The sequence below is a fragment of the Quercus lobata genome, chromosome 9 (assembly GCF_001633185.2).
Source record: "Quercus lobata isolate SW786 chromosome 9, ValleyOak3.0 Primary Assembly, whole genome shotgun sequence".
In the NCBI taxonomy this organism is placed as follows: Eukaryota; Viridiplantae; Streptophyta; class Magnoliopsida; order Fagales; family Fagaceae; genus Quercus; species Quercus lobata.
The window spans coordinates 32,228,384-32,251,299 of NC_044912.1; the positions used below are offsets into that span (position 1 = coordinate 32,228,384).

Consider the following 22,916-nt stretch of genomic DNA (forward strand, 5'->3'; position numbering starts at 1 on the left):
AATCTCTCAACCTTAACACAACTCGTTTATCAAGTAGATTGACTTGACAACTTATTTAATAGATAATTTTAAAAAATAAAGTGAAAAGAAAGTTTAAAGTTTTTTTTTTCCCTTTCTTTCTTTGTTACAATTAAAAAGGTTGAGGATTTTTAAATTTCAATGAATAATTTATCAATATAAACATTAATTTTTTTTTTATTTACTCAAATATATATAGAATTTAAATTTATATTAGATAGAAAGCACATTAATTTATATAGAATTGGATCATTTTGAGTTAATTACGAGTTAAGCAAACCAACACAAATTGACTCTTGTATACTCATATTAAAACATGCTGAACCACTTTAACACGAACCCATTTATGCTAAATACTAACCCACAAAAAATGATATCAGATCCTTTCTTGTTTGCATGTCCTGTCATGTCAAATATTACTAGCAGGTTTTTTTTTTTTAAGAAAACTCACAGGATTTTTAATTCTCTTATCTCCTCCCAAAACTTATATAAAACAAGTCATGAAAGTTGAAAGAGTTGTTTTACTCCCACAAATGAACTCATAATTTTTCTCACAACTTTTCTACGTGAGAGGTTGTGATTAGTGTAGTGACCATCACATAGATTTCCATTTTTTTTTCTTTACCAAATATAGTCATCTAGACAGAGAGTTGTACTAGATTTTTTTTTGAAGTTGAAAAGGTAAGAGCCTTTCTTCTCTCTTTGGCTGAACTCATTTACTCTCCTTCCCTCGTACCCTGTGCTTTGTTTTCGTTTCCCACTCACTCTCAAGAAGTCTCTCTGACTTTCGCTCTCTCTCTCTCTCTCTCTCTCTCTCCCAGTCACATTTCATTGATTTCAAAAGCGCTTCATTTTCACCCTTTTGGTTTTCATTTTTCTCAACCAGGGCTTACATTTTCGCTCTCGGAATCGTCACCTACATTCAGGTACGCAATTCCACCCCCCCTTCTTCTTCTTCTTCTCTCTCCGTTTGTTTCCCGCGAAAATGTGACTGAAAGTTAAAGTTTTTGTCTTTTGCTTCCTAGTCTATCAAAAATTTTAAGCTTTGTAAAGGTCTGATATTTTACTAAAGTGGATTTTTTTTTTCCTGCACTTTCTCGGTAACCAAACAAAACTTAAGGCTTTAGCTGACACTAATGGAGTCAGTTAAGCATAATGCATGTTCTAATTTTCGTTCACTTTTCAATTTTTTTTTTTTGTTGTGTTTTCTTAAAAATCATTTGTATTTTACTGACTCCATGCAAAAAATTAAAATTTTTTTTTTGTTTGGTTAGTTTCAGTTACAGAGAAAATGGAGGGAAAATATCAAGGCTAGGGTTTTGTAATTGTGGGCTAGAATGGGAAATGTGAGAGTTAAAGGGGAAGATGGTGATGATGAGTGTGATTTGAGGTTAATGAGGCGGTGGAAGAGAAGGTGCATTGCCAATGGTAGTTTCAATGCTAAAGTTTGTGATAACTCTGCAAAGAAAACTAGAAACAATAGTGTTAAATTGGAAGCCACACCTCTGTATGATAAGGATTATGTACACTATGTCAATTATCTTCTCGAGAATGACTATGATAGTGATAATGGTACTGATTTCAATGGTAAGTCTGTGCTTGATGGATATGACAAGGTTAAAATTTTGGAGAATGATGACCAAGATGCAGGTTTTTGGCATAATATGTGCTTGGATGATAATGATCTTGATGGTGATAATGATACTGGTGTTAATGCTAGGTATGTGCTTGATGGACATGACAATGTCAAAATTTCGGAGAACAATGACCAAGAAGCAGATTTTCAGCATAAGATGTGTTTGGATGATAATGATGATGTTTGGGATCCTCAGTATAAGATGTTCATGGAAAATTTGAGACATGATGGAAAATCCTATGTACTAGTTGTTGTAAACAATGAGATTCCGGTGGTTGTAAGGTATGAAAGAGAAGAGGGGTTGTGTGATGGGCTCAAGTTGGACACTCATGAAACTTTGAAGAGCTGCCTGAGGGGAGTGAATACCAAAACAGCAAGAGCTGTGAAGAGAGAGAAGATTGAGAGCCTGAATAATTTAGGTAATGTTTCGGGTGTTAAGAGGAGTGGCAAGACTGAAGCTGTGAGAACTTTGAATGATGCTTCAAGGTATGAAAGAGAAGAGGGGTTGTGTGATGGGCTCAAGTTAGACACTTCAGAAACTTTGAAGAGCTGTCTAAGGGGAGTGAATACCAAAACTGCTAGATCTTTGAAGAAAGAGAAGTTTGAGAGCCTGAATAATTTAAATAATGTTTTGAGTGTTGAGAGGAGTGGCATGGCTGAAACTGGGAGAACTTTGAATGATGCTTCAAGGAGAGAAAAGATAGAGAGCCCAAATGTTTTCTTTGGTGTTTCAAGTCTTGAAAAGACTGAGAAGCAAATAACTAAGATGAATTTTGTGAGGAGAGAAAGCATGGAAACTCTGGAAACTTTAAGGGGTGTTACAAGAAAGAAAAGTAAGAATTTGATGATGGATGTAAATGAGGAAAATGAAGATCCCTTTTCTGGTGGAACAAATGGACATTTGAGCAAACGGTCTGGTATGGCCAATGCAAAAGTTCTTCATCCAGCTAAGCATGACTGCAACCATAGAGTGGAATCTGATATGATAGATGAATGCTACAAAATATTTCTGAATTGTCTTGAGAGTAACGGTGGAAATCTTGTATTTAAACCTGAACATGGTAAACCAGTGACATATGAGGGGGATGTAGAGAGTTCAGATGATTTGGAAATATATGCAACAGACAAAGATCCATTCAGTGATAGAATTTGCAGCCCTTTTGTAGCTTCAAGATCGGATGCAATTGTATGTGTATCTCTATTTCTTCCTGCTACCCCTTTGGCCTGTTTTCTTTATTTCTAGAATGGTCTTTCTGATATTGTATGCTTCTTAGTTATGAAATTTATTCTGTTTTGTTTGTGTGCACTATTCAAAGGTAAATGTTGATATAGACAGAAGGACACGCATTGGAAGTCCCGGTAGTGGTAGACATTCGCAGTTTAGGAAAAACCTTATGGAAATTCTTAGAAGGCCTTACAATGAAATGGAGTACAAAAAACTTATGCATGAAGTAGCTTACAGAAGGCCAAAGGAAAGAGACAGAGAATTGCGTAGTGGGACAAAATCATATTCAACAAAGTCTTGTGGTAAATCATATCTTGATCAGTACAGCGGTAAGTTCATTCTGACATATGCCACGTTTTCATATATTTTGAATGTTATATTTATGATAGATGAGTCTCATGTCAAGAACAATTCCTAGTTTACAACTATAGTATGAACTTGTGATTTTTTGCATTGCATGAAATAGAAAGCTTATCCTGAAACACAAGCAAACAAACTTTCAAGATCATTACATTGTATATAGACCAGTTTTGTCTGTGTTATGAGCTGTCATTTGGTGGAGTATATTTTTATCTGGCTAGCCCACTACTAAGGTTGTTGGACTGTTAACATCTTCATGCCATCAGAGGATAGGCATGCCTTCCTTCCATTTTTACTGCTTTGATGCCTGGATGTTAGTTTTATGTAATGGGCAGTTTGTCATCTTTGTAGTATGGGATTGTCTCACTTAATAATGTAACGCATTTATCTCTGGTCAGTCAGTCCACTTTAAAGGTTATTTGACCATTCTTTTTTTTTTTTGATAAATAAGAAAGAAGTATATTCAAGAACTACCTCATGAAAACACAAGGCAGAGCAAAGATTACAGAGGAAGAAACAAACAGAAAAAAGAAACGAAACACAAAACAAACAAAAAACAGCAAAGAGCTAATTACAAAGGAGAGAACAAAGAAACAAAGGGAGAGAATCACTAGAGGTGAGTCCTCAAGCCCTAGACCAATCAAAGAGAGAGCCACTAAAATAAGCAAGCAACTAGTCATCGGATTTGTCCCTGTCCTCAAAAGTTCGCCAATTTCGCTCCCTCCAAATACACCACATTAGGCATAGCGGAGCTAGATTCCAAATGCTAGAAGAGTGCTTTCCCAACCAATTCCACCAGCCGAAAAGCATATCTGCAACTGATCTTGGCAAAACCCAAGAAATCCCAAAAGATCTAAAAACCAAACTCCACAACTTATTAGCTTTTTCACAATGGAGAAGCAAATGATTCACCGTCTCCCCATTACAACGACATATAATGCACCAGTCAACAAAATCAAAGCCTCTACATCGCAGAATGTCCCCAGTAAGAATCTTCTCCCAAGTTGCCGTCCAAACAAAGAAAGAGACGAATATAACAGATGTGTAATTGATACCCCTTAATATTTCCCAAACTTTATAAGCAACTCAAATATATCCAGGATTCTTTTTATTTGCTAGTGCTAGATGATTCTTGAATCAATTTTCCTCCCTATGCTTGACAGCTTCTATTTTGACCAGAGTATGTATATTATTATTAGGTTTTTTTTTTTTTTTTTTTTTGTGGGGGGGGGTGGTGGGATAAGTAACTAGAAAACTTTTATTAAAATAAAAGGCCACCCAAGTACACTGGGAATGTACTACAAGGGCAAATTCAAGAGCCCAAATTACAATAATTAATTAAAACAGGAAGGGAAATACAATAAAAAAGGGGCAAAGCTAGACTCCACTCAAGGAGAGTAAGGAAGAAAAGAGACTTAATACCAAGAATAGACCGTTCACAATCCTCAAAGCATCTAGCATTCTGTTCCCGCCAAATACACCTACACAAACAATGTGGCAAAAACCTCTAGAGGGTGAAATTTCGGTGTTGACTGAACTTACACGGCCAGCAATCGAACATCTCAATGACTCTATGCCGCATAACCCAATGAATACTAAACAAACCAAAAACCATCGACCTATAGCTCAGATGCTATAGGGCAGCAAAGAAGTAAATAATCCACAGATTTCCCACACCTTTTGCACATATAACACCAATCAATTACTAAAATTCGTCTCTTCCAAAGGTTGTTTGCAGTGAGGATCCCATCTAAGGAAGTAGACCAAGAAAAGAAAGCTACACTTAGAATATGCATAATTATAATTGTGGGTACCTTGGATGTACTGATTTTTAGCCTTTGGCTTTTACACAGCATCCTCGGAGTCCCACATCGAAGAGAACTTCCCCCACTTTCTGCCTTATAAGCTCTGAAGCAAAGGAGTAGTGTATCATACCCCTCATGGTTTTGTTCTTCCCCAGGTTGTGTTGGGGAAAAGGCCTCTACACATTGAAGGGAGATCATTCTTTATAAACACATTCCCATGTGCTTCCCTAGGCGATGTGGGATTCCATGGAATGCAAGACCCTCCCCCCTTTTTGGATAACTACAATCCACCCCCCTTACGAGCACACGCGTCCTCGCGTGTGGGGCCCACATTTCCGGCTAGGGCATGGCTGTGATACTATATGTAACGACCCAAGGAAAAACGCTAGTCACATCTGCGCTATACCTCAAAAGGACTAGTCACAATTAAAACTCCTTATTAAACTGATGGTACACTACTCCTTCGCTTCAGAGCTTATAATTCTCTTTGATGTGGGACTCCGAGGATGCTATGTGAAAACCAAAGGCTAAAAATCAGTACATCCAAGGTACCCACAATAATCTTGACTTGTTGATGGTAATGCATTTCAGAATATCAACCATGATGATGGTGGTAATCATTATTACAACAGCTAAATTGGTTTTTCATTTTGTGGGGCCTGGATTTTTTTTTGATTGATAAGTTACACGCACCCAATGGGTCTTGAACTCCTGACCTCATCCTCCATCTACTTAGGGGAGAACGTACCAGCTGAGCTAGAGCTCATTGGCAGCCTGGATTGGCGTTATAAGGAAAAAGATCCTACCCTTGTAGCTTTGAGAAGCAGATGAATCTAATTTAAAACTCAGGAATTTACTTCATTAGTGTTTGTGTGCTGGTTCTTGGCCTTGTTTTTGTGAGGACCTTTCTTTTGTGCGTAATCTTATGTATTACACTTTTATATACTTAAAACTGCAATTTAAGTATTGGTGAAGCGTAGCTCTTCTTGGGTTTAAGGATTTGTAGACTTGATTTTCATATACATTGTCTTCTGTATTCTTACTGATTGTAATGTAAATTTTAGAGATTTGTCTTATAATGTTGCAGGCTTTAAAAGAAAGATCAAATCAGTCCAATCTGATCGCCATAGAGTTTTTAATCTTTTACGTGGATTTTTCTTTTGGTTGCAGGTGAGTACCTTCTTTCATGGGCCAACTTATAATTTTATGGATGACCTGTATGAGCTACTTCTCAAAAAAAATTTACTAGATATAAATTAACCACAGTTTGGTTTCCATTATTGTTATATGTTGTTTAATTTAGACAACAATCATAAAACATAATGTGATGTTTTGGCCTGGATGCGGATGGTCTTTTACCCCTTAGGCAAAGAGGGCAAACAACCTGAACGTTAATACCTCTCTTCACAAGACAATCTCTAACTGCAATGCTTTCAAAGAGACCACTTGGGCTACCATTGATCAGAATAGAGAATCACACTGCAGAAATACAATATCGTATCCACTCCCTCCATTTCTCTAAAAACCCACATCTCCTAAGCACATAGATGAGAAAATCCCAATGAACGTGACCATAGCCTTTTCCACATCCAGTTTACATAACACTCCTGGAACTCCTAACTTTATTCTACTATCCATTCATTCGCAATGAGTACTGAGTCCAAAATCTGCCTGTCTTTCACAAAAGCATTTTGAAAATCTGAAATAATTTCCTGTAGCACCACCCTCAATCTGTTGGCCATGACATTGGCAATAATCTTATACACTCCACCTATTAAACCGATGGGCCAAAAATCCTTCACATCCACAGAGGCTAGGTATTTTAGGAATAAGGGAGATGAAAGTAGTGTTAAGGCTTTTTTCAAACTTACCACGGGCATGAAAATTCTGATTCTGAAATACCTCCATTATGTCAGACTTGATGATACTCCACAAAGATTGGAAAAAGCCATGGAATAACCATCTGGCCCCGGTGCCTTATTGCTATTAAAATGCTGTATCACGCCAAAAGCTTCCTCTTCCTCCACCTGCAAACTGGTTATAGTATTATACCGTTTCTGAGAATTAATACTTTGGAATTTTTTTATTTATATTTCTTGCCCCTCCCTTAGCCAAAGAACTCTAGACTTCTGTCTCCAGCTTATCTCCAACAGATTGGTTTTTTCAAGTTCTGTATGAATACGATCTTTTTCTGATTTCTCCTCGTCATATATATATATATATATATATATATATTAAACAAAAATTTTTTCATAGAATGATAGAGAGTTAGAATGCATAGTTTTCATGTAAAGAAAATTGCTGAAATGGAATGTTGTGGATGAGTAGAAAGACATGAATTGAATAAATAAGGAATGGATGAATAAACCAAAAGTTAGAGGTAGCACAAATGTGCAGTGAAAACTATTCACTCCATCAAGGAGTGATATAGGGATCAGCAAAAGGATGATGGAGGCCAGAATAATTGTGGTTTTAGAGTCTTAGAAAATATATGATGGCTTGTGCATTTTACTCAAAAAATTATCCTGGAAAAAGTAGGCTGCTGGAAAATAATTAATGTAACTAACCATAAGTAAAGCACTCATTGTGTTGGGTGTATGTTCTACACCTGCCATGATATTTAAATTAACTAATAAAAAAAATAATAATTACTTTTGAACATAAATTGTGATTTGTTACATACAGTACGTGCTCTTATTGCCCCTCTTGGGTTAGGAAACCTTCTATGGAGAATCCAATTTGTATAATTGTATGTGTTTGTCAGACTAATTTTGGACAGAAATTTCAATTTGTTTCGATATGCACTTTAATAAATAACTTGTTACTTCCTTTAAACAGAAACTGAAATTTGTTTCAATACAGGCTCTAAATGCACTTCATCACTAACTCTTATCTGTTTGTTTCAACTATGAACGTACTTTGTGGCAAACTGTGTGCATGCATGTGTGTGTGGGGAGTGCGTGCCTTAACATATATATTACTACTGGTTATTGCAAATCACATGTTGTGGCATTGATGATTGTCATATTTTGTCAGAATTTGTCTCATGAAGGAGCATTTCAGCCTTGGAAGGACAAACCTTGTTTGGGTGTTTTGCCCCAAAAGTAAACCAGGAATTTTCCTCTGATTCAGATGGTAGTCTCTCAAGATCGCAAGTGCATGACAGAGGGCACTTGTAGCTAACAAGTCTCCATGTTTTGTATAGTATAAGACCTAGTGTGAAAATATTGTGGCAGATACAGTGTTGTCTATTTGGAAGCTGCCTATGATGTAGGGTATTTTTGGAATGGAGTGATATGAAAGGCGGAGAGTAGAAGAGAAGGTGACCAAAATGTACTATTTTTTACATTTTAGTCACCTTACCTTCCCTTCCCTTCTCTCCTCTCTTCTCATCTAAACATAAGGTTTGTATCTCTGCCTGTCTATCAATCTTGTCATGTTTTGAAATTACCCTGAAAATGATTTTGTTTCAAGCCTGTTACAATAACAGTAACGTAATGTCAAATGACTGATTAACAGGGTCCAAGTTTGAATGTGAATGTGTGTATATAACTATATATATATTTTAATATATTTCAATTATTTATATATATAATCTAATCTTTTTTGTAATTTTTTGTTGTACATATTCTATTACCATCCCCTAGAACACTTGTTTTCTCTATTTTTTTTTAGCACTCCTATGATTATCCCTCCCTTTTTATTTCATCTCCATCTCATTAATATTAAAGCCTCCTCAATTTTTGCCAAATATTCTCTTCTTTACTGAAGCAAAACAGCTCATAGGGGTTGTCATCTAGCTGAGATAAACTAGCAACAATACAAAGACGGGTTTTAACAATTTTAGATTTCAACCGTGAAAGTCCATTTGAAATTCTATAGTAAGCCAATAATCCGTATGTCTGAGTGGTAGAGGATAATTTAAACTGCTGATATAATGGTCTCATCTCTTTACCTCTATTAGTATGAAGTAGGTTAATAATTTATACAAAATTTTTAACTATTCTTCCCTACATGAAATAGAGCTGTTCAATAAATTTTGTCTTATTACATTGACAATTATCTTGGACTTGGTGTAATTTACGTAATGGTGTGTGAAGAAGGTTAACTTTTCTTATAGCTTGTCACCACAACCTATAAGACACTGGCTCCAGTTACTTTCCCAGCCATTTTGACAAAATCAAATCATTGTGGTTGTACATCTTGAGGTTGGCCGTCGTGGTTGAATTGAACTCGTGGCTTTCCCATGCTGAAATTGAGAACCTGTGCGTTCATGTTGTATTTGATTTCCCCATCAAACAGCAGCTTCCTTATGTAGTGTTCAATGTCTGAACCAATCAGACGAAGCGTGTATTCAGTCAGAGGGGAACCCTGATTCCACATGAAATGTTAGGGTCTCAACCAGGCAAAATTGTCTTAAAAGAATATAGTGGAACAAAGTCACAAACCTTGTCAAAAATTGAAACGTGCATGTTGGCATACCATAAGAAAAGACTTAGTTATTAACTTTTTGTCTGTTATTATAAAATGGATAGATGACCAAGTATCTTAACTGTTTAATAGAAAAAATAGATAGATTGTTAAATAAGCTAATATCTTATGTTAACTGTTAAGATTGGATAAGTATGGTACATTAAAAAAAAAAGTATGTACTATAAAGTGGAAGGAAAGATTGTGATCACAATTTAGGTAAATTTCTATTAAGTGCAGCGGGCCTAACTTCTCAAAAAATAAAAGTAAAGTGGGTCTAAATGTGTAATTGCTTATAAATTTATGGTTCAAAATATGCATTCTATGAAATTTTCTATTAAGTGTAGTGGGCCTACCTTCTTAAAAAATAAAAGTAAAATGGGCCTAAACATGTAATTGCTAATAGATTTAATGTTCAAAATTTGCATTCACACTATTGAGTTGGATTGTACAATCTTGAACGAATTTCTTTTCTTTTATAATAGAATTATGACCCTAAAAAAAAGTACAAATTTACAATTCTTTAGTTATTTGTCCTTATGCTAGGTAAATAGGGGGATGGGGTTGATGGGGGTTCTAACCCAATGCTTAGGCATCACAAAAATTGTTGGAATCATTGAGTAACCCTCAATCCCGTACAAATTTTACAAGCTTGGTAAATAAGGGAACATTTATATTTACGCTACCAAGTTAACTTAAGTCTTTTAGTGGTATAATTCATCAATAATGAAGGGTTGTAGAAAATAGTTGCACAACCCTTCATTATTGATGGATAGAATGTTCGGAATGTATATAGTGGTAACGATATTAGATTTAAAAGTAAAATAGGCCTAAACATGTAATTGCTAATAGATTTAATGTTCAAAATTTGCATTCACACTATTGAGTTGGATTGTACAATCTTGAACGAATTTCTTTTCTTTTATAATAGAATTATGACCCTAAAAAAAAGTACAAATTTACAATTCTTTAGTTATTTGTCCTTATGCTAGGTAAATAGGGGGATGGGGTTGATGGGGGTTCTAACCCAATGCTTAGGCATCACAAAAATTGTTGGAATCATTGAGTAACCCTCAAACCCGTACAAATTTTACAAGCTTGGTAAATAAGGGAACATTTATATTTACGCTACCAAGTTAACTTAAGTCTTTTAGTGGTATAATTCATCAATAATGAAGGGTTGTAGAAAATAGTTGCACAACCCTTCATTATTGATGGATAGAATGTTCGGAATGTATATAGTGGTAACGATATTAGAGTATTATGGTGTAGAATTCTTTTTCTTCTCTATTAGTGTGTAGTGTGTACTAATATGAAGTCTTCACATTTTGTCCAAAAGCATTAAAGATGGATCCTCATTGATGAGAAATTATGGTTCCATATGTCCGGAAAATTATTAGGTACTCCAGGAGTACCATAAATGCGTACTCCCTCCTCTCACATGAATGATGGGTCCCACCATGAATTTAATTAGTGGGACCCACCATTCATGTGAGAGGAGGGAGTACGCATTTATGGTACTCCGGGAGTATACAATAATTTTCCCATATGTCCCGCCATTTACTAGACAACCATGAGGATCATTGATGTGTTGGAAGTGCGGTGTTTGATTTTGCTTATCTCCTTTGGGGCAACCAGTTATATACTCTATTTCAATCAACTAAATTCATTGTCTCGCAATTCGCCAATTCCTAATAAGGATTTGCTAACTGAAGATTTTTAAGTCGCCTCAACTATGATGTTAGAATTAATGGTTTCGAAATATATGGCACAGGTAAATGTGAACTCTAGCTAAGCAATGATTATTAGTTGCAACTTTCAACTACGAGGCATGATTTATAACAAAGAAATTGATGGCTGCTCAACAGTGTTCCAGAAATAATTACCTCGTAGTGATCCACAAGCTCCTGGAAGTAAGAGTAAACCTTATTGCAAGTCTCAGGATTCCAAACAAACTCATCTGTTGGATCAAGAATAAGCGTAAGCTTGTCCATCTGGGTTTGATCAAATGCACAGGTTTCAGGATCAATGTAGGCTGCATAAATCCTAACATGCCGCGTGGCACTGCTGAGCCACTGCCCTCCATACTCTCTGCCCATATTCTTGCTCTTTACGTTCACTTGTGCTTCCACTGGCCTTAATGGTGTAGTTCCTTGTTGTTTCGTTTTCTCTTGCTGTAGTTCTTGTTCTTCTTGTACCTTCACTTCTTGTGGTTCTTCTACTTCAGCTTGCTGCTGCTGTTGAGCTGAAATGGTAAATGTGCTTCTCTTTCTCATTTCTCTTTTCCCTCCAATCCTACCCAACATGGGGACTTTTGTGCAAGCCATGTAAGAGGAAATTGCTGCCATGTCTGAATGTTGTATAATACCTTCTGGTGTAGAAGTCTATCAAACTTTTTCTTTGTAGTTTTGTTTGGTTATTGCTCCAAATTTGAGAAATTGTAATAGTGCCAATACGTTTGGATCCATATATTTTGTGGATAAGTTATCGTCTTTATTGGAGTGGAAGCGAGTTTGTGGTGAAGGTCCAAGGAATTTTGGCAGCTATCAAATCACTACTTAATTGTTGGCCTTGTATATTCCATGTGTTTATCTCAATAATCTTCGCCGTTGATTTTTGTGCAAGATTAATTTTTGTTGCAAGCATTTAGTTATACACAGCTGTACGCATAGTTTGTAAAATCATGTTTATGAAACATGATTTTACAACTTTAACTAAAATCATGTTTTCAAAACAAGATTTTGGCATGCTACACCATTTTTTATAATCATTAATCTTTGTACAAGGTACATTAATTCATGTAAATTTAAATAATTTGACTTGGTAGCTTTACTAATGGCAGTCCCTTCGAATCCGAGGCACATGAGCACGTTTCTTTCGATTTCTGTTCGGCTCAATTATTATGAATTACTAAGAAGTAGCCCGACCTCTGAATAAGACTTTTAACCTTTTACTACATCACTGGGTTTTTGTGTTAAATGACCTTCAACTGAACCGTAACTTGTTAAAACCTTTGCAACTTAGTCAGGGCTTTTAATTATCAGAAGGGAATACGTAGAAGACAGCTTGGGATATCATTTCAAATCATCTCCCCTATCTCTCTCTCCTGTTTTGGCCGAGGAGTGCATGACTTTTATATGATTGATGACAGCTTTCACAGAAACACTAGATCATCTGGCATGTCAATTAAGCAACTTTGGCAGAATAGAATATTAGAATCATAGAAGAGCGTGACCATTCAATAAGATCTCTGAAAATCATTTAATTTCCTAATTCATGGGTTCATGTACAATGTAGAATACAAAAAAAATGAAAAAGAATTAAAACATTCCTAGAAAAGAAGATTAAAAAAGAAAAAAGAAACAAAGGCAGAATACATCTTTCTATTTTTTTAGAAATTGAGGATGTCTAGAACTCTTGAGTACTTGACTATTCCCTCATAAGAAAAAGAAAAGAAATAAAAATGCTATACCTCATTTCCTACATATACAATTCCTTCATGGCATTCGAAGCATGCTTTTCAACTTCAGCTGTCACTGTCTTGTGAAAATTAAGTTGTATTACTACTCATGAGTTTCAACTTCAACTGTCAGTCTTAAGAAAATTAAGCTGTATTCCTATTCATTATTCGAACTGGTTTTATTAGCTCATCAAGGTTATCTAATTGTAGATCCGATGAATCACTATCATAAAACATTCGCTCACTTGTTGGATCATTAGTTTCACCAACTTCTTCATCACTAAAATCAAGGCTAATGTAATCAGCATATTTCCCCTCAATGAAAATGTCATCATTGTTTTGTGTAGAGTGCTTTTCATTCACTGCTGATCTGGGCTCAGAAACATTGACATGTGTAGAACCAAAGTAACGCCCTTGAGCCTTCCTCTGCTGTCCCACTCGTTTCCTTTTCTTTCCCTTACTTCCCTTACTTCGGTTCTTTGGGTGATGAAGCTTGCATTTGGACCCTTGAGGACATGTTCCAGTCGCTTCAAAAAGGGGGCAGACATAGCTGTGCTTCTTCCGACACTGTGAGAGCAGAGAGATATATTCCATTTCACTTTTTTGAAGTTAGTGTGCAATTGTGTGCGTGAGAGAGAGAGAGAGAGAGTTATCAAGCATCCAACAAAAATCCAAGACTCAAAGTTCAAGCACTACAAAGCATCCCAGAATAAAAATCGAGGGGAAGCTGCAGCTGTGGAGTGGGGGCAGAAAGGAAAACTTTGAGCAAGGTGAGAGAAAAATTTACGGCTCATCCCTAAGAGGTCAATTGGCTTCAGTCAGGTTGGACCAGATACAGAATGATGACCAGCATAAATCTACCCAATCATTAAATGGAAGAGATTTACTCCCTGATCTTGGGCAGAAACAAAAACTATGGTTTGAAAAGGCTGTTATCATATGGTATGTCAAAATGAATACTCATGACCCTGTAAAACAAACAAGCATTTGCAAATGCACACTCACCCACCCAGACTTACCAGTGTATAAGTAGCAAAGGAAACCAGTTCAACATTCATATTGTAAAACATTAATGCCAAAAGAACATATCACTGAATATAACCAAAACAATAGAAGAGTTATGATAAGGTAATACCTCGTCCCCATCAGCACAATAGCCCCTAAGAAATCCTTCACAAGTAGAGGCCTTTGGGTTCACATTTACGTGTCTGTAAGGACAATTTCTATTGGTGCATAAACCTGCCAGGAAATATCAAATATGTAAGAACTGTCCTTTCAATACCTTAAACAAGAGCACAATGTAGTACAAAATCACCTTGCAAAAAGTAAGAGCAATCCGGCATTCTTTCTGGAATGACCTGTGCATGAGAAATGCATCAATATACACAGTCAACAAACACTTTCAGATACATTGTGATCTACAACATCAAGTTCACTAACTGAATACATGACAAACCTTATGAGTCAATTTGCAGTTGGGATTGGAACATAAACCTTTCAGAAACTTTGTGCAGACAGCAATCTTGGAGGGGTCATGGATATAGGGACATTTTCCATCATCTTTATTGCATTTCCCAAATCTTGTAAAAAACTGACAGTACTTCCGCTTTCTTGCCAACCGAAGCCTGGCAGTATGCAAACTCCATCTAACTTTCTCACTTGCCAATATACGTGCTCGTTTCTTTGGATCTCTGATAAGCTGGTTACCATTGCCAATCCGAACATATCTGTCAACATTGGAAATTTGGAACACATTTATCCAAATCACTAATGCATTCAAAATAAGTAACACACTAAAGTTCACTTTTTTTTTGGGGGTGCCTAGGACATCAGTTATAAACGTTAACATTTACTTGCATTAACTGCAGTAATCTACAGTTTAAGGCAAACAGAAGGAAACATACTCATCATTGCCAATCACTAATCTCTTAGGAATGTAAGATTTCTTGATATCCTTTTCTGATTGCGGAGCAGTAGAGCATGTTGATCCCTCATCTATACAAAACATAAGCGAAAACTCATAAACGCAATTTAGTGATTAAATAACATAACATATTATACAATATGAAATAAAAGAGAGAAAATAGAAAACTTAAAGGTCATCATTCAGCAAAGACATCAAGAATGGGCCACCTGAAATCCTCTGTAGTGTCCGTTTCGTAGAATCCATCTTGTAGCGAACTGAACCAACGCGGAATATACGCTCTCCTATAAAATCATTGGATACAATAAATATCAATTTATTACACTAAAATGAAATAATTATTGAAGTGTCCATTCTAAGACAACATACTGATCATATATCCAATACAACAGACATATCATAGAGTGCAAGAACTGTGAATGCATCAGCAGATTCAGCACAACAGGATTAACAAATGGCCTGTGGATCTAACTCTATACTATGAAAGGACTTACTGGAAGAATTATTTCTATTCTTTGTCCGAGAACTACTGCATGCAGCACGATACTGTTCTCTCTTCTTCTTCTCAACTGCAGCAACTGCTAGTGTAGCTTCCTAAAGAAAAGATGATAATAAATTATTTAGAAAATGATAAAAATGGTCTATTTCTTGAAACCAACCATTACTTTACTTTAGCTAACTTTGAAGGGAAGAAACAAGTATCTGTGGGCTGCAGCCAAACTAACCTCATTAGCCTTCTTCGAGTGCTTTTCAATGGACTTTGACCATTTTAGACTGGAACCACCAACACTTAAAACCTTGAATTTTCGAAGTGAAAATCCATTGCTCGACCTTGTATAAACAGTGTCCCTTCTTCTCAACAGTAGCAATTTCCTACTGAAAGAAGACATATAATGCATGTTCACTTTTTGTTTTTTGTTGAATTAATTAACATATATTCACATGCTAAGGTACCTGATCATAGATAAGGAACTATTATTGGAAATAGAAGCGGTATTTTGCATGAAATTTCTACAGTATGTTGCTCTTTTCCATGGAAAGAGCTGAGGCAAGACCTTCTGATCAGTTTTTGAGGACTGTGTATCACGTAATGTCCATACCAAAGATGATTTCATAGGTTCACGTGTCTTTGCTACAACTGCAAATAAAAATCGAACTTTAGCTTCTTAGTAATTACCGATCATGCAAAAACAAACTAATCCACGTTACTACACCAATATCTCCAAATTTCTCCATTGATAGTAAGTTCAAAGTTTAAAACACTTAGGAATGGTGGCCATGAGATACATACAGTGAACTTTGTCAACTGACCATCATCATACATAACTATAGTTTCGAATATAAAATCATCTACATTATGATTTTTAGTTAAAAAACATAATTCACCCATCAAATCTGGAAACATAGCTATTCCAGAACACATTATCAAAAACATATCAACAAACCGAATGCCACGAAAAAGAGAAGGAATTAGATGATGTAAAATGGAAAACGTTTGCACAATTGTCCAAATACTACACGGCATTCCAGAACAAAAATATGCCCATTATAATAGAAAATTATGATAAGATATTTTGTATATGACATGAAAAATAAACTTCCAACTACAATAATTTCTATCTTGACATCAAATTACATGACGTCATACAACTTCTATTGTGAAAATCTATGGTATCAACCTGCATATTCATCTCTTCATCTAAAACAATGAACTTCACCAAAGAGTAGCTCAACACTTCATTAAGAGCATGTTGATTACCAGAATTAACAGTCAATTAGAAAAGATGGCTAGTACCAATTAAAATCCTACCTCCTAGCATCATATAGTTAGAGGATTAGGGAGAAAAGAAATTTTTTGTTTTTTTTTTTTTTCATCAGACATTGCTGTAAGCAACTATATGCAATAACCAAGGGAGGAGGAAGAAAATATGAATGTAGGAAAACATAGAGTTAGAAAAACATGAGTTGTAATATAGGATTTAAAACTAAGCCTCATTTACAAAATAAATTACAGAATATACGTGATAATCTCATTCAGCACAGCCATAATTTATATGAACGGATCCTTTACCACAGAAACATTAACTTCAAATATGTTGTTTGTGTGTGAATGCATACAGACTAACTGCTATGGGTCGGAAGATTGTTCCTTATGAAGGATAAAATAGACAACATCAGATGAATAAGTTCTTCATACATACCCTTATGCAGTCGTTTCTTACTGTATTTTCTGCTGGAAACAATGGTAGTAGCCCGTTGCCCCTCTGAGTTGAAAAGGTCATCAGGTATGGCAACTGACTGCTTACTTTGATTTTCCAATGAAGCCCTAATAAGCTGATTTTTTCTCCTCTTGTAGTAGCCATCAGAAGCAGCTTGATTCTTATTTCCATTGTGTCCAGACAGGTCACTAGGGTTTGAAGTTGCGACCAGCTGATTTGATTTGCGCTTTACATATACTATCCTCTTCATGTTAGAAGATGCCACATTGGCACCATTTAGTTCAGCCTGGCTTTCCAAATTGTTTGATGAACCAATTAAGTTTTCAGAAATTTCAGAAATCTTCAAAGCATCTTCAGAAGTCTTTGGCGCATTTTTAGTTTCTGTAAATTTCATGGGATCTGATATACTTTCAAAGCAATCACTTACTGAACGCTCTGCCAATGGGGAAGGTGTATTATCCCCAGAAGAGACAGTAGCTTGAGCAAATAATTTGGTGTCATTGGGTAATGGGGGTGTCCCGGGCTTCTCAAGAGGAGTATTCATTCCTGTTTTTAAAAGATCCTGTGCATCAATAACATCAACCCTAATGTCAGACCCTGTGCTCTTCTTCAATTCGTCTATGCCTGAAGAGTTTGCCCGATAAACAGATGAACTCAAACCATGAGAGCCCTGGCGTTGAGCAGGAACTGGGGCAGTTTTTCTTACAAGACTGTTGCCTTTACGAATGTAAGAAGTATTCTGAGACTTCGAATTATTTTTGACCAACTGCCTTTGAGGAGGAACACTTTGTGAGAAAGGCTTATTTCCTGGTAAAGGAGCAGAAGAATTACCAGTTCGATGCCAAGTTCGGGGCTTTGCAATTTGGGTAGAAGAGGCTGTGTTCTTTGAATTGGTCGAAACAAAAGATGAATGACCTGGATATGTCCTAGGAATGGCATGACCCAGTTGTGTCTTCCTCCCCATTAATTCAGTAGTCTTGACACTCAGACTGTGAGATGTAATTTTGGAATCTTGTGACGGCAACAGTACTGTCTTCCCCATGGTTGAGTGGTTAATTTCAGTCACAGGAACCGGCTTGATATACTGGGGAAATGATGTATGAGTAGACAAATTGGAACCACCTTCTACAATGGACTTCTGATCCAGTTTTTGGTCATCCCCACAAACTTTCTCATTGGAAATTTGGCTGAGTGATGTCCTGCCATTCAACGTGTGTATGTTCTGGACTTCAGACAAGGTATCTGGAGAAACCAAAGTCGGATGTGTTCCAGACATAGACTCCATAACTTCATCACTAGTGTTGGAAGAAAAAATTCTACGACCATCAGCAAATAAAGATGGCTTGTTTGAAACAGAAGGCAGATCCTCCTTTACAAGTGGATAATCATATTCCTTACCTGTACTGGAAAATCTTTGATCAAAGTCTGCAGACTGAGGTTCTGATTTAATTTTGCACCGACTCTCACCATGAGTTAGAACTCGATCTTCTGCGGCCTGTGCATCCATTTTTTCATTACCACTTCTCTCTATATCCATAATGTCATTTTGATTAATATTACAGGCCATAGGTGCACTCATTTCTTTTGGCTCACTTCCCAACCCTGATATACAAGGGGACTCTGCCTTTGGAATAGCCTTGTCCTCAGCAATTATACAAGATTCAACACCATGATGCAGAAGTTTCAAACCATCTTCTGTCAAGACATCCCTGCTTGCCCTCACAGCTTTCGAAGAACCTTTGTCCAAAGTATCCTTAGGCAACGCTGTGAGCCCATTTGGACAAGGTATCAAACCACTTGTACACAGATTATTTATGCTAGACACTGCAACTTCCTTGTCTGGTTGTGTTATATCATCATTATTAGATAAGGGCACTTCTGCACGAGATGTGGAGGTGCCTGTGGGTCCCTCATTGGTCACATATGCCGTTGGCCTAAACGCCAAATCAGAGGCAGAAACTTCTCTCTTGTTTTCACATCTAAGTGAAGTCCCATACAGATAACCATTAACATCAACATTATTTGTAAACTTAACCTCAGAAAGCCCATCTGTCAAACTTTTTGCGTGGATCCCACTCATACCATCTTGACCAGGTAGTAAACCAACATTTGAACTTCCAACCCCAGAAAATGTGACTTCTGCAGGACTTGGACCCTTTACAGATAAACATAAGTTTGAATCCGCAGCATTTGCAGTGCTAACTAAATCATTTACAGGCTCTACATGTATGTCAGTTGAATTTGAGAAGTCTAACTGAGTCCTTGTTTTTCTCCTCTTCTTAATCTTCTGTGTATTACCCTCACTAGCTCTGACTGAAACGCCACTTGTAGATCTTTTAATTGCACAATTCTCAAGTGACATGACCTTAACTGGAGATGGGTACTTGCCAGTATTATTCATGGTCCTGCCATTTAAAACAGTAATTTTCTCTTCCAAACTAGTTAAACTATTGTCAGAATCCCATGTAATATCACTACCATGTTTGGAGCATTGTCCATGGACCAGACCCCCGTGAATTTTGGTTTCCTCTGAACTTGACAAACCAACAATTGCACTGCTTCCTACCCGTGTCCCAGGAATTTCTTCTGCAATACTATTCTCAAGTGATATGGTAAACTGATTTGTACAAGGCTGTTTTCTATTGGCATCCATGATGCCAACATCACAAACTGTAATATTCTCTTGTGATTTGACCATGCCATTTTCAAAACCCAAATTTTTATCCGTACCATCGTGTGAAGAGTATGTATTAGTAATATCCTCTTGAGTTTTGATTTCCTCTGAACTTAACAAACCAGAATTAAAATTATTTTCTAAAGAAAGCATGGCCTCAGTGGAATCTTTTTCTGCACCATTTCTATGTGATAAAGAGACTCCATTATGACAAATCTGCTTGCTGACATCTTCCACAATATCAATGTCAGAAAAAGTAATTTCCTTTACCGGTTTAGTTACATCATTGTCAGTATTTGAAATGCTATCCAAGATATGAGTTGAATTATCAGCATTTACAGGACTCTTACCAATTTTATTTTCTTCACAACTTGGAGAACCAAAAGGAGAAGTTGAGCCTTTCCAATTTCTCCTTATCTTAGGTACACATGCTCTATTACAATCAACATTAATTCCACATTCATTTGATACTATGTCATTTTTAGGCAACAAGTTTACCTCATCTGTAGAAGGCTGCAAAACAACATCTTGCCTCGAAGCCATACCATCAGAAGTGATTATCTTTTCTGAAGGTGTCACACCCTTATCAGACCCCGATGCAGCAGGTGGACCATGAGTGGAGCCATCTGATTTCACAGGTTGGTCACACTTTTTCATTTGCTCTGAACTTGACAAACGAGATTGAGGATTTACAACTCTTCTCACTATTTTCTTCACTATTTTTTTCCTCTTTACAACCTTGGGAGCAGTATTTTTGCCAGAACCAACATTAGTACCATCTTTATCTGAAACAGTATCCTTACTACACCTTTCCACTTTACTCTTTACTAGTGATAAACTGGCCCGACTTGAACTAGGCTGCGAACTACCATCACAAACATTCCCAACATTATAAGTCATTGCTTTCTCTCCTGAATGTTTCAAGTCCTTTCCAGAAGGGGATGCCTTACTAGTAACATGAGTTGAACTATCCAATTTTACAGTACCCTCATTGAGTTTTCTCTTTTTTGAATTCGAACGATCCCCATCAGACATTTTCCTAATTTTCTCACTCTTAGGAGTCAAATCCGTATCCGAAACAACTGTTGAACTAGGAGGTGTCACAATTGCCTTGGCTACCAGCGAATTAGATTTGAATGAAACATCAAGCTCTACCGGGCTTCCCTCACTCTCATGTTCTACTTCTTCTTCTTCTTCTTCTTCTTCTTCTTCCATCCCATGACTCAAATACCCAAATTGATCTTTACCTCTAAAAGAACCAGAGTTGGTTTTATCAAAGTAACCAGAATAATGTGACGGTTCACGCTCACTCTCTCTATTCCTATGGTTAGTTTTCACCACCTGAATTCTCAAAAGAGCACTCTTCTTCTGTATTTGTTTCCTCGGAGTGCGATTGTATTCAGAACTACCCTCTCTATTTCCCCTACCACTGTTATATCTCCCCGATTCCAAACCAAAATACTCTCGTTTCCCGGAACCAATCCGAGCCCTATCACCATCACCATCACCAAGACCATCACCAATCTCATACAAAGAATCACCTACACCATCTCTAGAGGTTTGTCTATCATGACTTGCATCAATTCTACCACCCCTAAATCCCTCATTCTCGCGCACTGAACCAAATCGGAGATCATAACCACTAGAATTCGACTCAATTTTCCTTAAAGTTTGATTCTGATTAGACACAAACCCTAAATCCCGAGAAGATGTATTGAGACGGCGATGATCGCCGCCCCAAACCAATTCATTCCTTTCTCTATCTCTATGGTTTGGATCGGAACCAAAGGTATAACCAATGGTTTCGGGTCTAACAAACCTAGAACTAGAATTACCCTCAGATTCAAGCCTGAACTTATCGAACGTGCGCTCATTATGATGATGATGATGCGCGCTGTTTCGATCGAGATCCAGGTGCTGGTAAGGTCGGGAATCGGGCAAAACCCTAGGATGCTGGTTGAAGAATTCGGGTCGGGAGTGGTCGGGTTCGGGTAATCGGTAGCGAGTGCGATCGTCGATCTGGTTGTGGGAGAAAAAAGGAGGAGTTGTGGGAGAGGAGAAGGAGAAAGATTGGGATTGGGTTGGAGTGAAGGGATGGCGTTGCTGTTGTGGGGGTGGTGGTGGTGGTGGTGGTGGACGGAGGGGTTGTTGGTGATATATAGGAGGAAGAGGGCGAGGGTGCGGTGGTGGTGGTGGATGAGGCTGAGGAAAGTGGTGGCTTTGGTTGTTGTTGTTGTGGTGATGATGAGAAAAAGTAGGGGTTTCGGGGAAGTGAGGACGAGGAGAAGCGATAGGAGCGTACCTTGAAGAAGGATGTTGTTGTTGTTGGTGGTGGTGGTGGTGGTGTTGTTGTTGTTGGAGGAAGCGATGGAGGTCCATGGTGGCGGAAGGTCAGATCTGCTGGCTGCGGATGCGGATGCGGCGGCGGCTGTTGTTGTTGTTGTTGATGATGTTGTGATATTTTTTGTGTGGTAATGTAGTTGCGTTCCGCGTTTTTCTTTCTTTTTGTGTAGTTGTGTTGTTGTGTTACGTGTCTTGTGAGTGGTAGTGGTTGCTTTATAAAAAGAAGGGGTGTCATTGGTGCGTGTAGGGTCACACGCTTATTTGACTTGCTTGATCTGGATAATTATCATATGATCCTCGTGTCGTGTCATGACTTGTTAAACGGTGCCGGCCTAACATAGTAAACGTCACATGTTGGGAGATGGATTGAGATGCATCTTCAATGGCTTTTTTTAAGCCAATTTTAGAGAAAAAATATCTTAAAAACTAACTTCAACGGCATCTTTATCTCCATATGTTAAGAGTAAAATTGTTATAGTACTTCTTTACAAGTAGAGAATACAATTGTATTTACTGTTTACATTTCAAATATTTTTCTTTATAATAATAATCAGTTATTGAATAAAAAAATATCAAAAAATGTGTAGTTGTTAAAAAAAAAATAAATAATAAATAAAGAATTAACTAAGAAATAATATTTAAATGAGATAAAGAAAATGATAGAGAATTTGTTAGAAAATGTATTTGAAAAAATAGATAGGTAAAAACTAAATATCACTGTTCACTATCTAAACAATACAAAAATTTAGATAAACTGCTGGTAATGCTCTAATAGATTTTGA

The 22,916-nt window shown here is 36.9% G+C and overlaps 3 protein-coding genes across 6 annotated transcripts; 1 reads left to right on the plus strand and 2 right to left on the minus strand.

Moving 5' to 3' along the window:
- The first annotated feature begins 615 nt into the window (after positions 1-615).
- Positions 616-8,583, plus strand: LOC115959492. Of its 3 annotated transcripts, XM_031077908.1 has the most exons (6): positions 616-699; positions 905-944; positions 1,293-2,840; positions 2,971-3,208; positions 6,132-6,214; positions 8,081-8,583. In XM_031077908.1, the coding sequence occupies exons 3-6, from the start codon at positions 1,356-1,358 to the stop codon at positions 8,150-8,152; spliced, it is 1,878 nt and encodes a 625-aa protein (XP_030933768.1). In that variant the 5' UTR covers positions 616-699; positions 905-944; positions 1,293-1,355; the 3' UTR covers positions 8,153-8,583. The 3 variants fall into 3 exon arrangements, with proteins under 3 accessions (XP_030933768.1, XP_030933769.1, XP_030933770.1); XM_031077909.1 differs by lacking the exon at positions 616-699 and having other exon boundaries at positions 706-944; positions 1,299-2,840; XM_031077910.1 differs by lacking the exons at positions 616-699; positions 6,132-6,214 and having other exon boundaries at positions 706-944.
- Positions 8,584-8,964: 381 nt separating this feature from the next.
- LOC115959494 (NAD(P)H-quinone oxidoreductase subunit M, chloroplastic) lies at positions 8,965-11,974 on the minus strand. Its single transcript, XM_031077911.1, has 2 exons — positions 11,401-11,974; positions 8,965-9,415 (listed from the first exon to the last, which is right to left on the minus strand). Exons 1-2 carry the CDS (start codon positions 11,860-11,862, stop codon positions 9,230-9,232), a joined length of 648 nt encoding a protein of 215 aa, XP_030933771.1. The 5' UTR covers positions 11,863-11,974; the 3' UTR covers positions 8,965-9,229.
- A 777-nt stretch (positions 11,975-12,751) lies between these two features.
- Positions 12,752-22,306, minus strand: LOC115959491 (uncharacterized protein At1g21580). Of its 2 annotated transcripts, none has more exons than XM_031077907.1 (10): positions 17,100-22,306; positions 15,853-16,036; positions 15,624-15,771; positions 15,393-15,492; positions 15,108-15,182; positions 14,879-14,969; positions 14,431-14,701; positions 14,290-14,332; positions 14,110-14,213; positions 12,752-13,541 (listed from the first exon to the last, which is right to left on the minus strand). In XM_031077907.1, exons 1-10 carry the CDS (start codon positions 22,168-22,170, stop codon positions 13,119-13,121), a joined length of 6,510 nt encoding a protein of 2,169 aa, XP_030933767.1. In that variant the 5' UTR covers positions 22,171-22,306; the 3' UTR covers positions 12,752-13,118. The 2 variants fall into 2 exon arrangements, with proteins under 2 accessions (XP_030933767.1, XP_030933766.1); XM_031077906.1 differs by having other exon boundaries at positions 15,624-15,774.
- Positions 22,307-22,916: the final 610 nt, after the last annotated feature.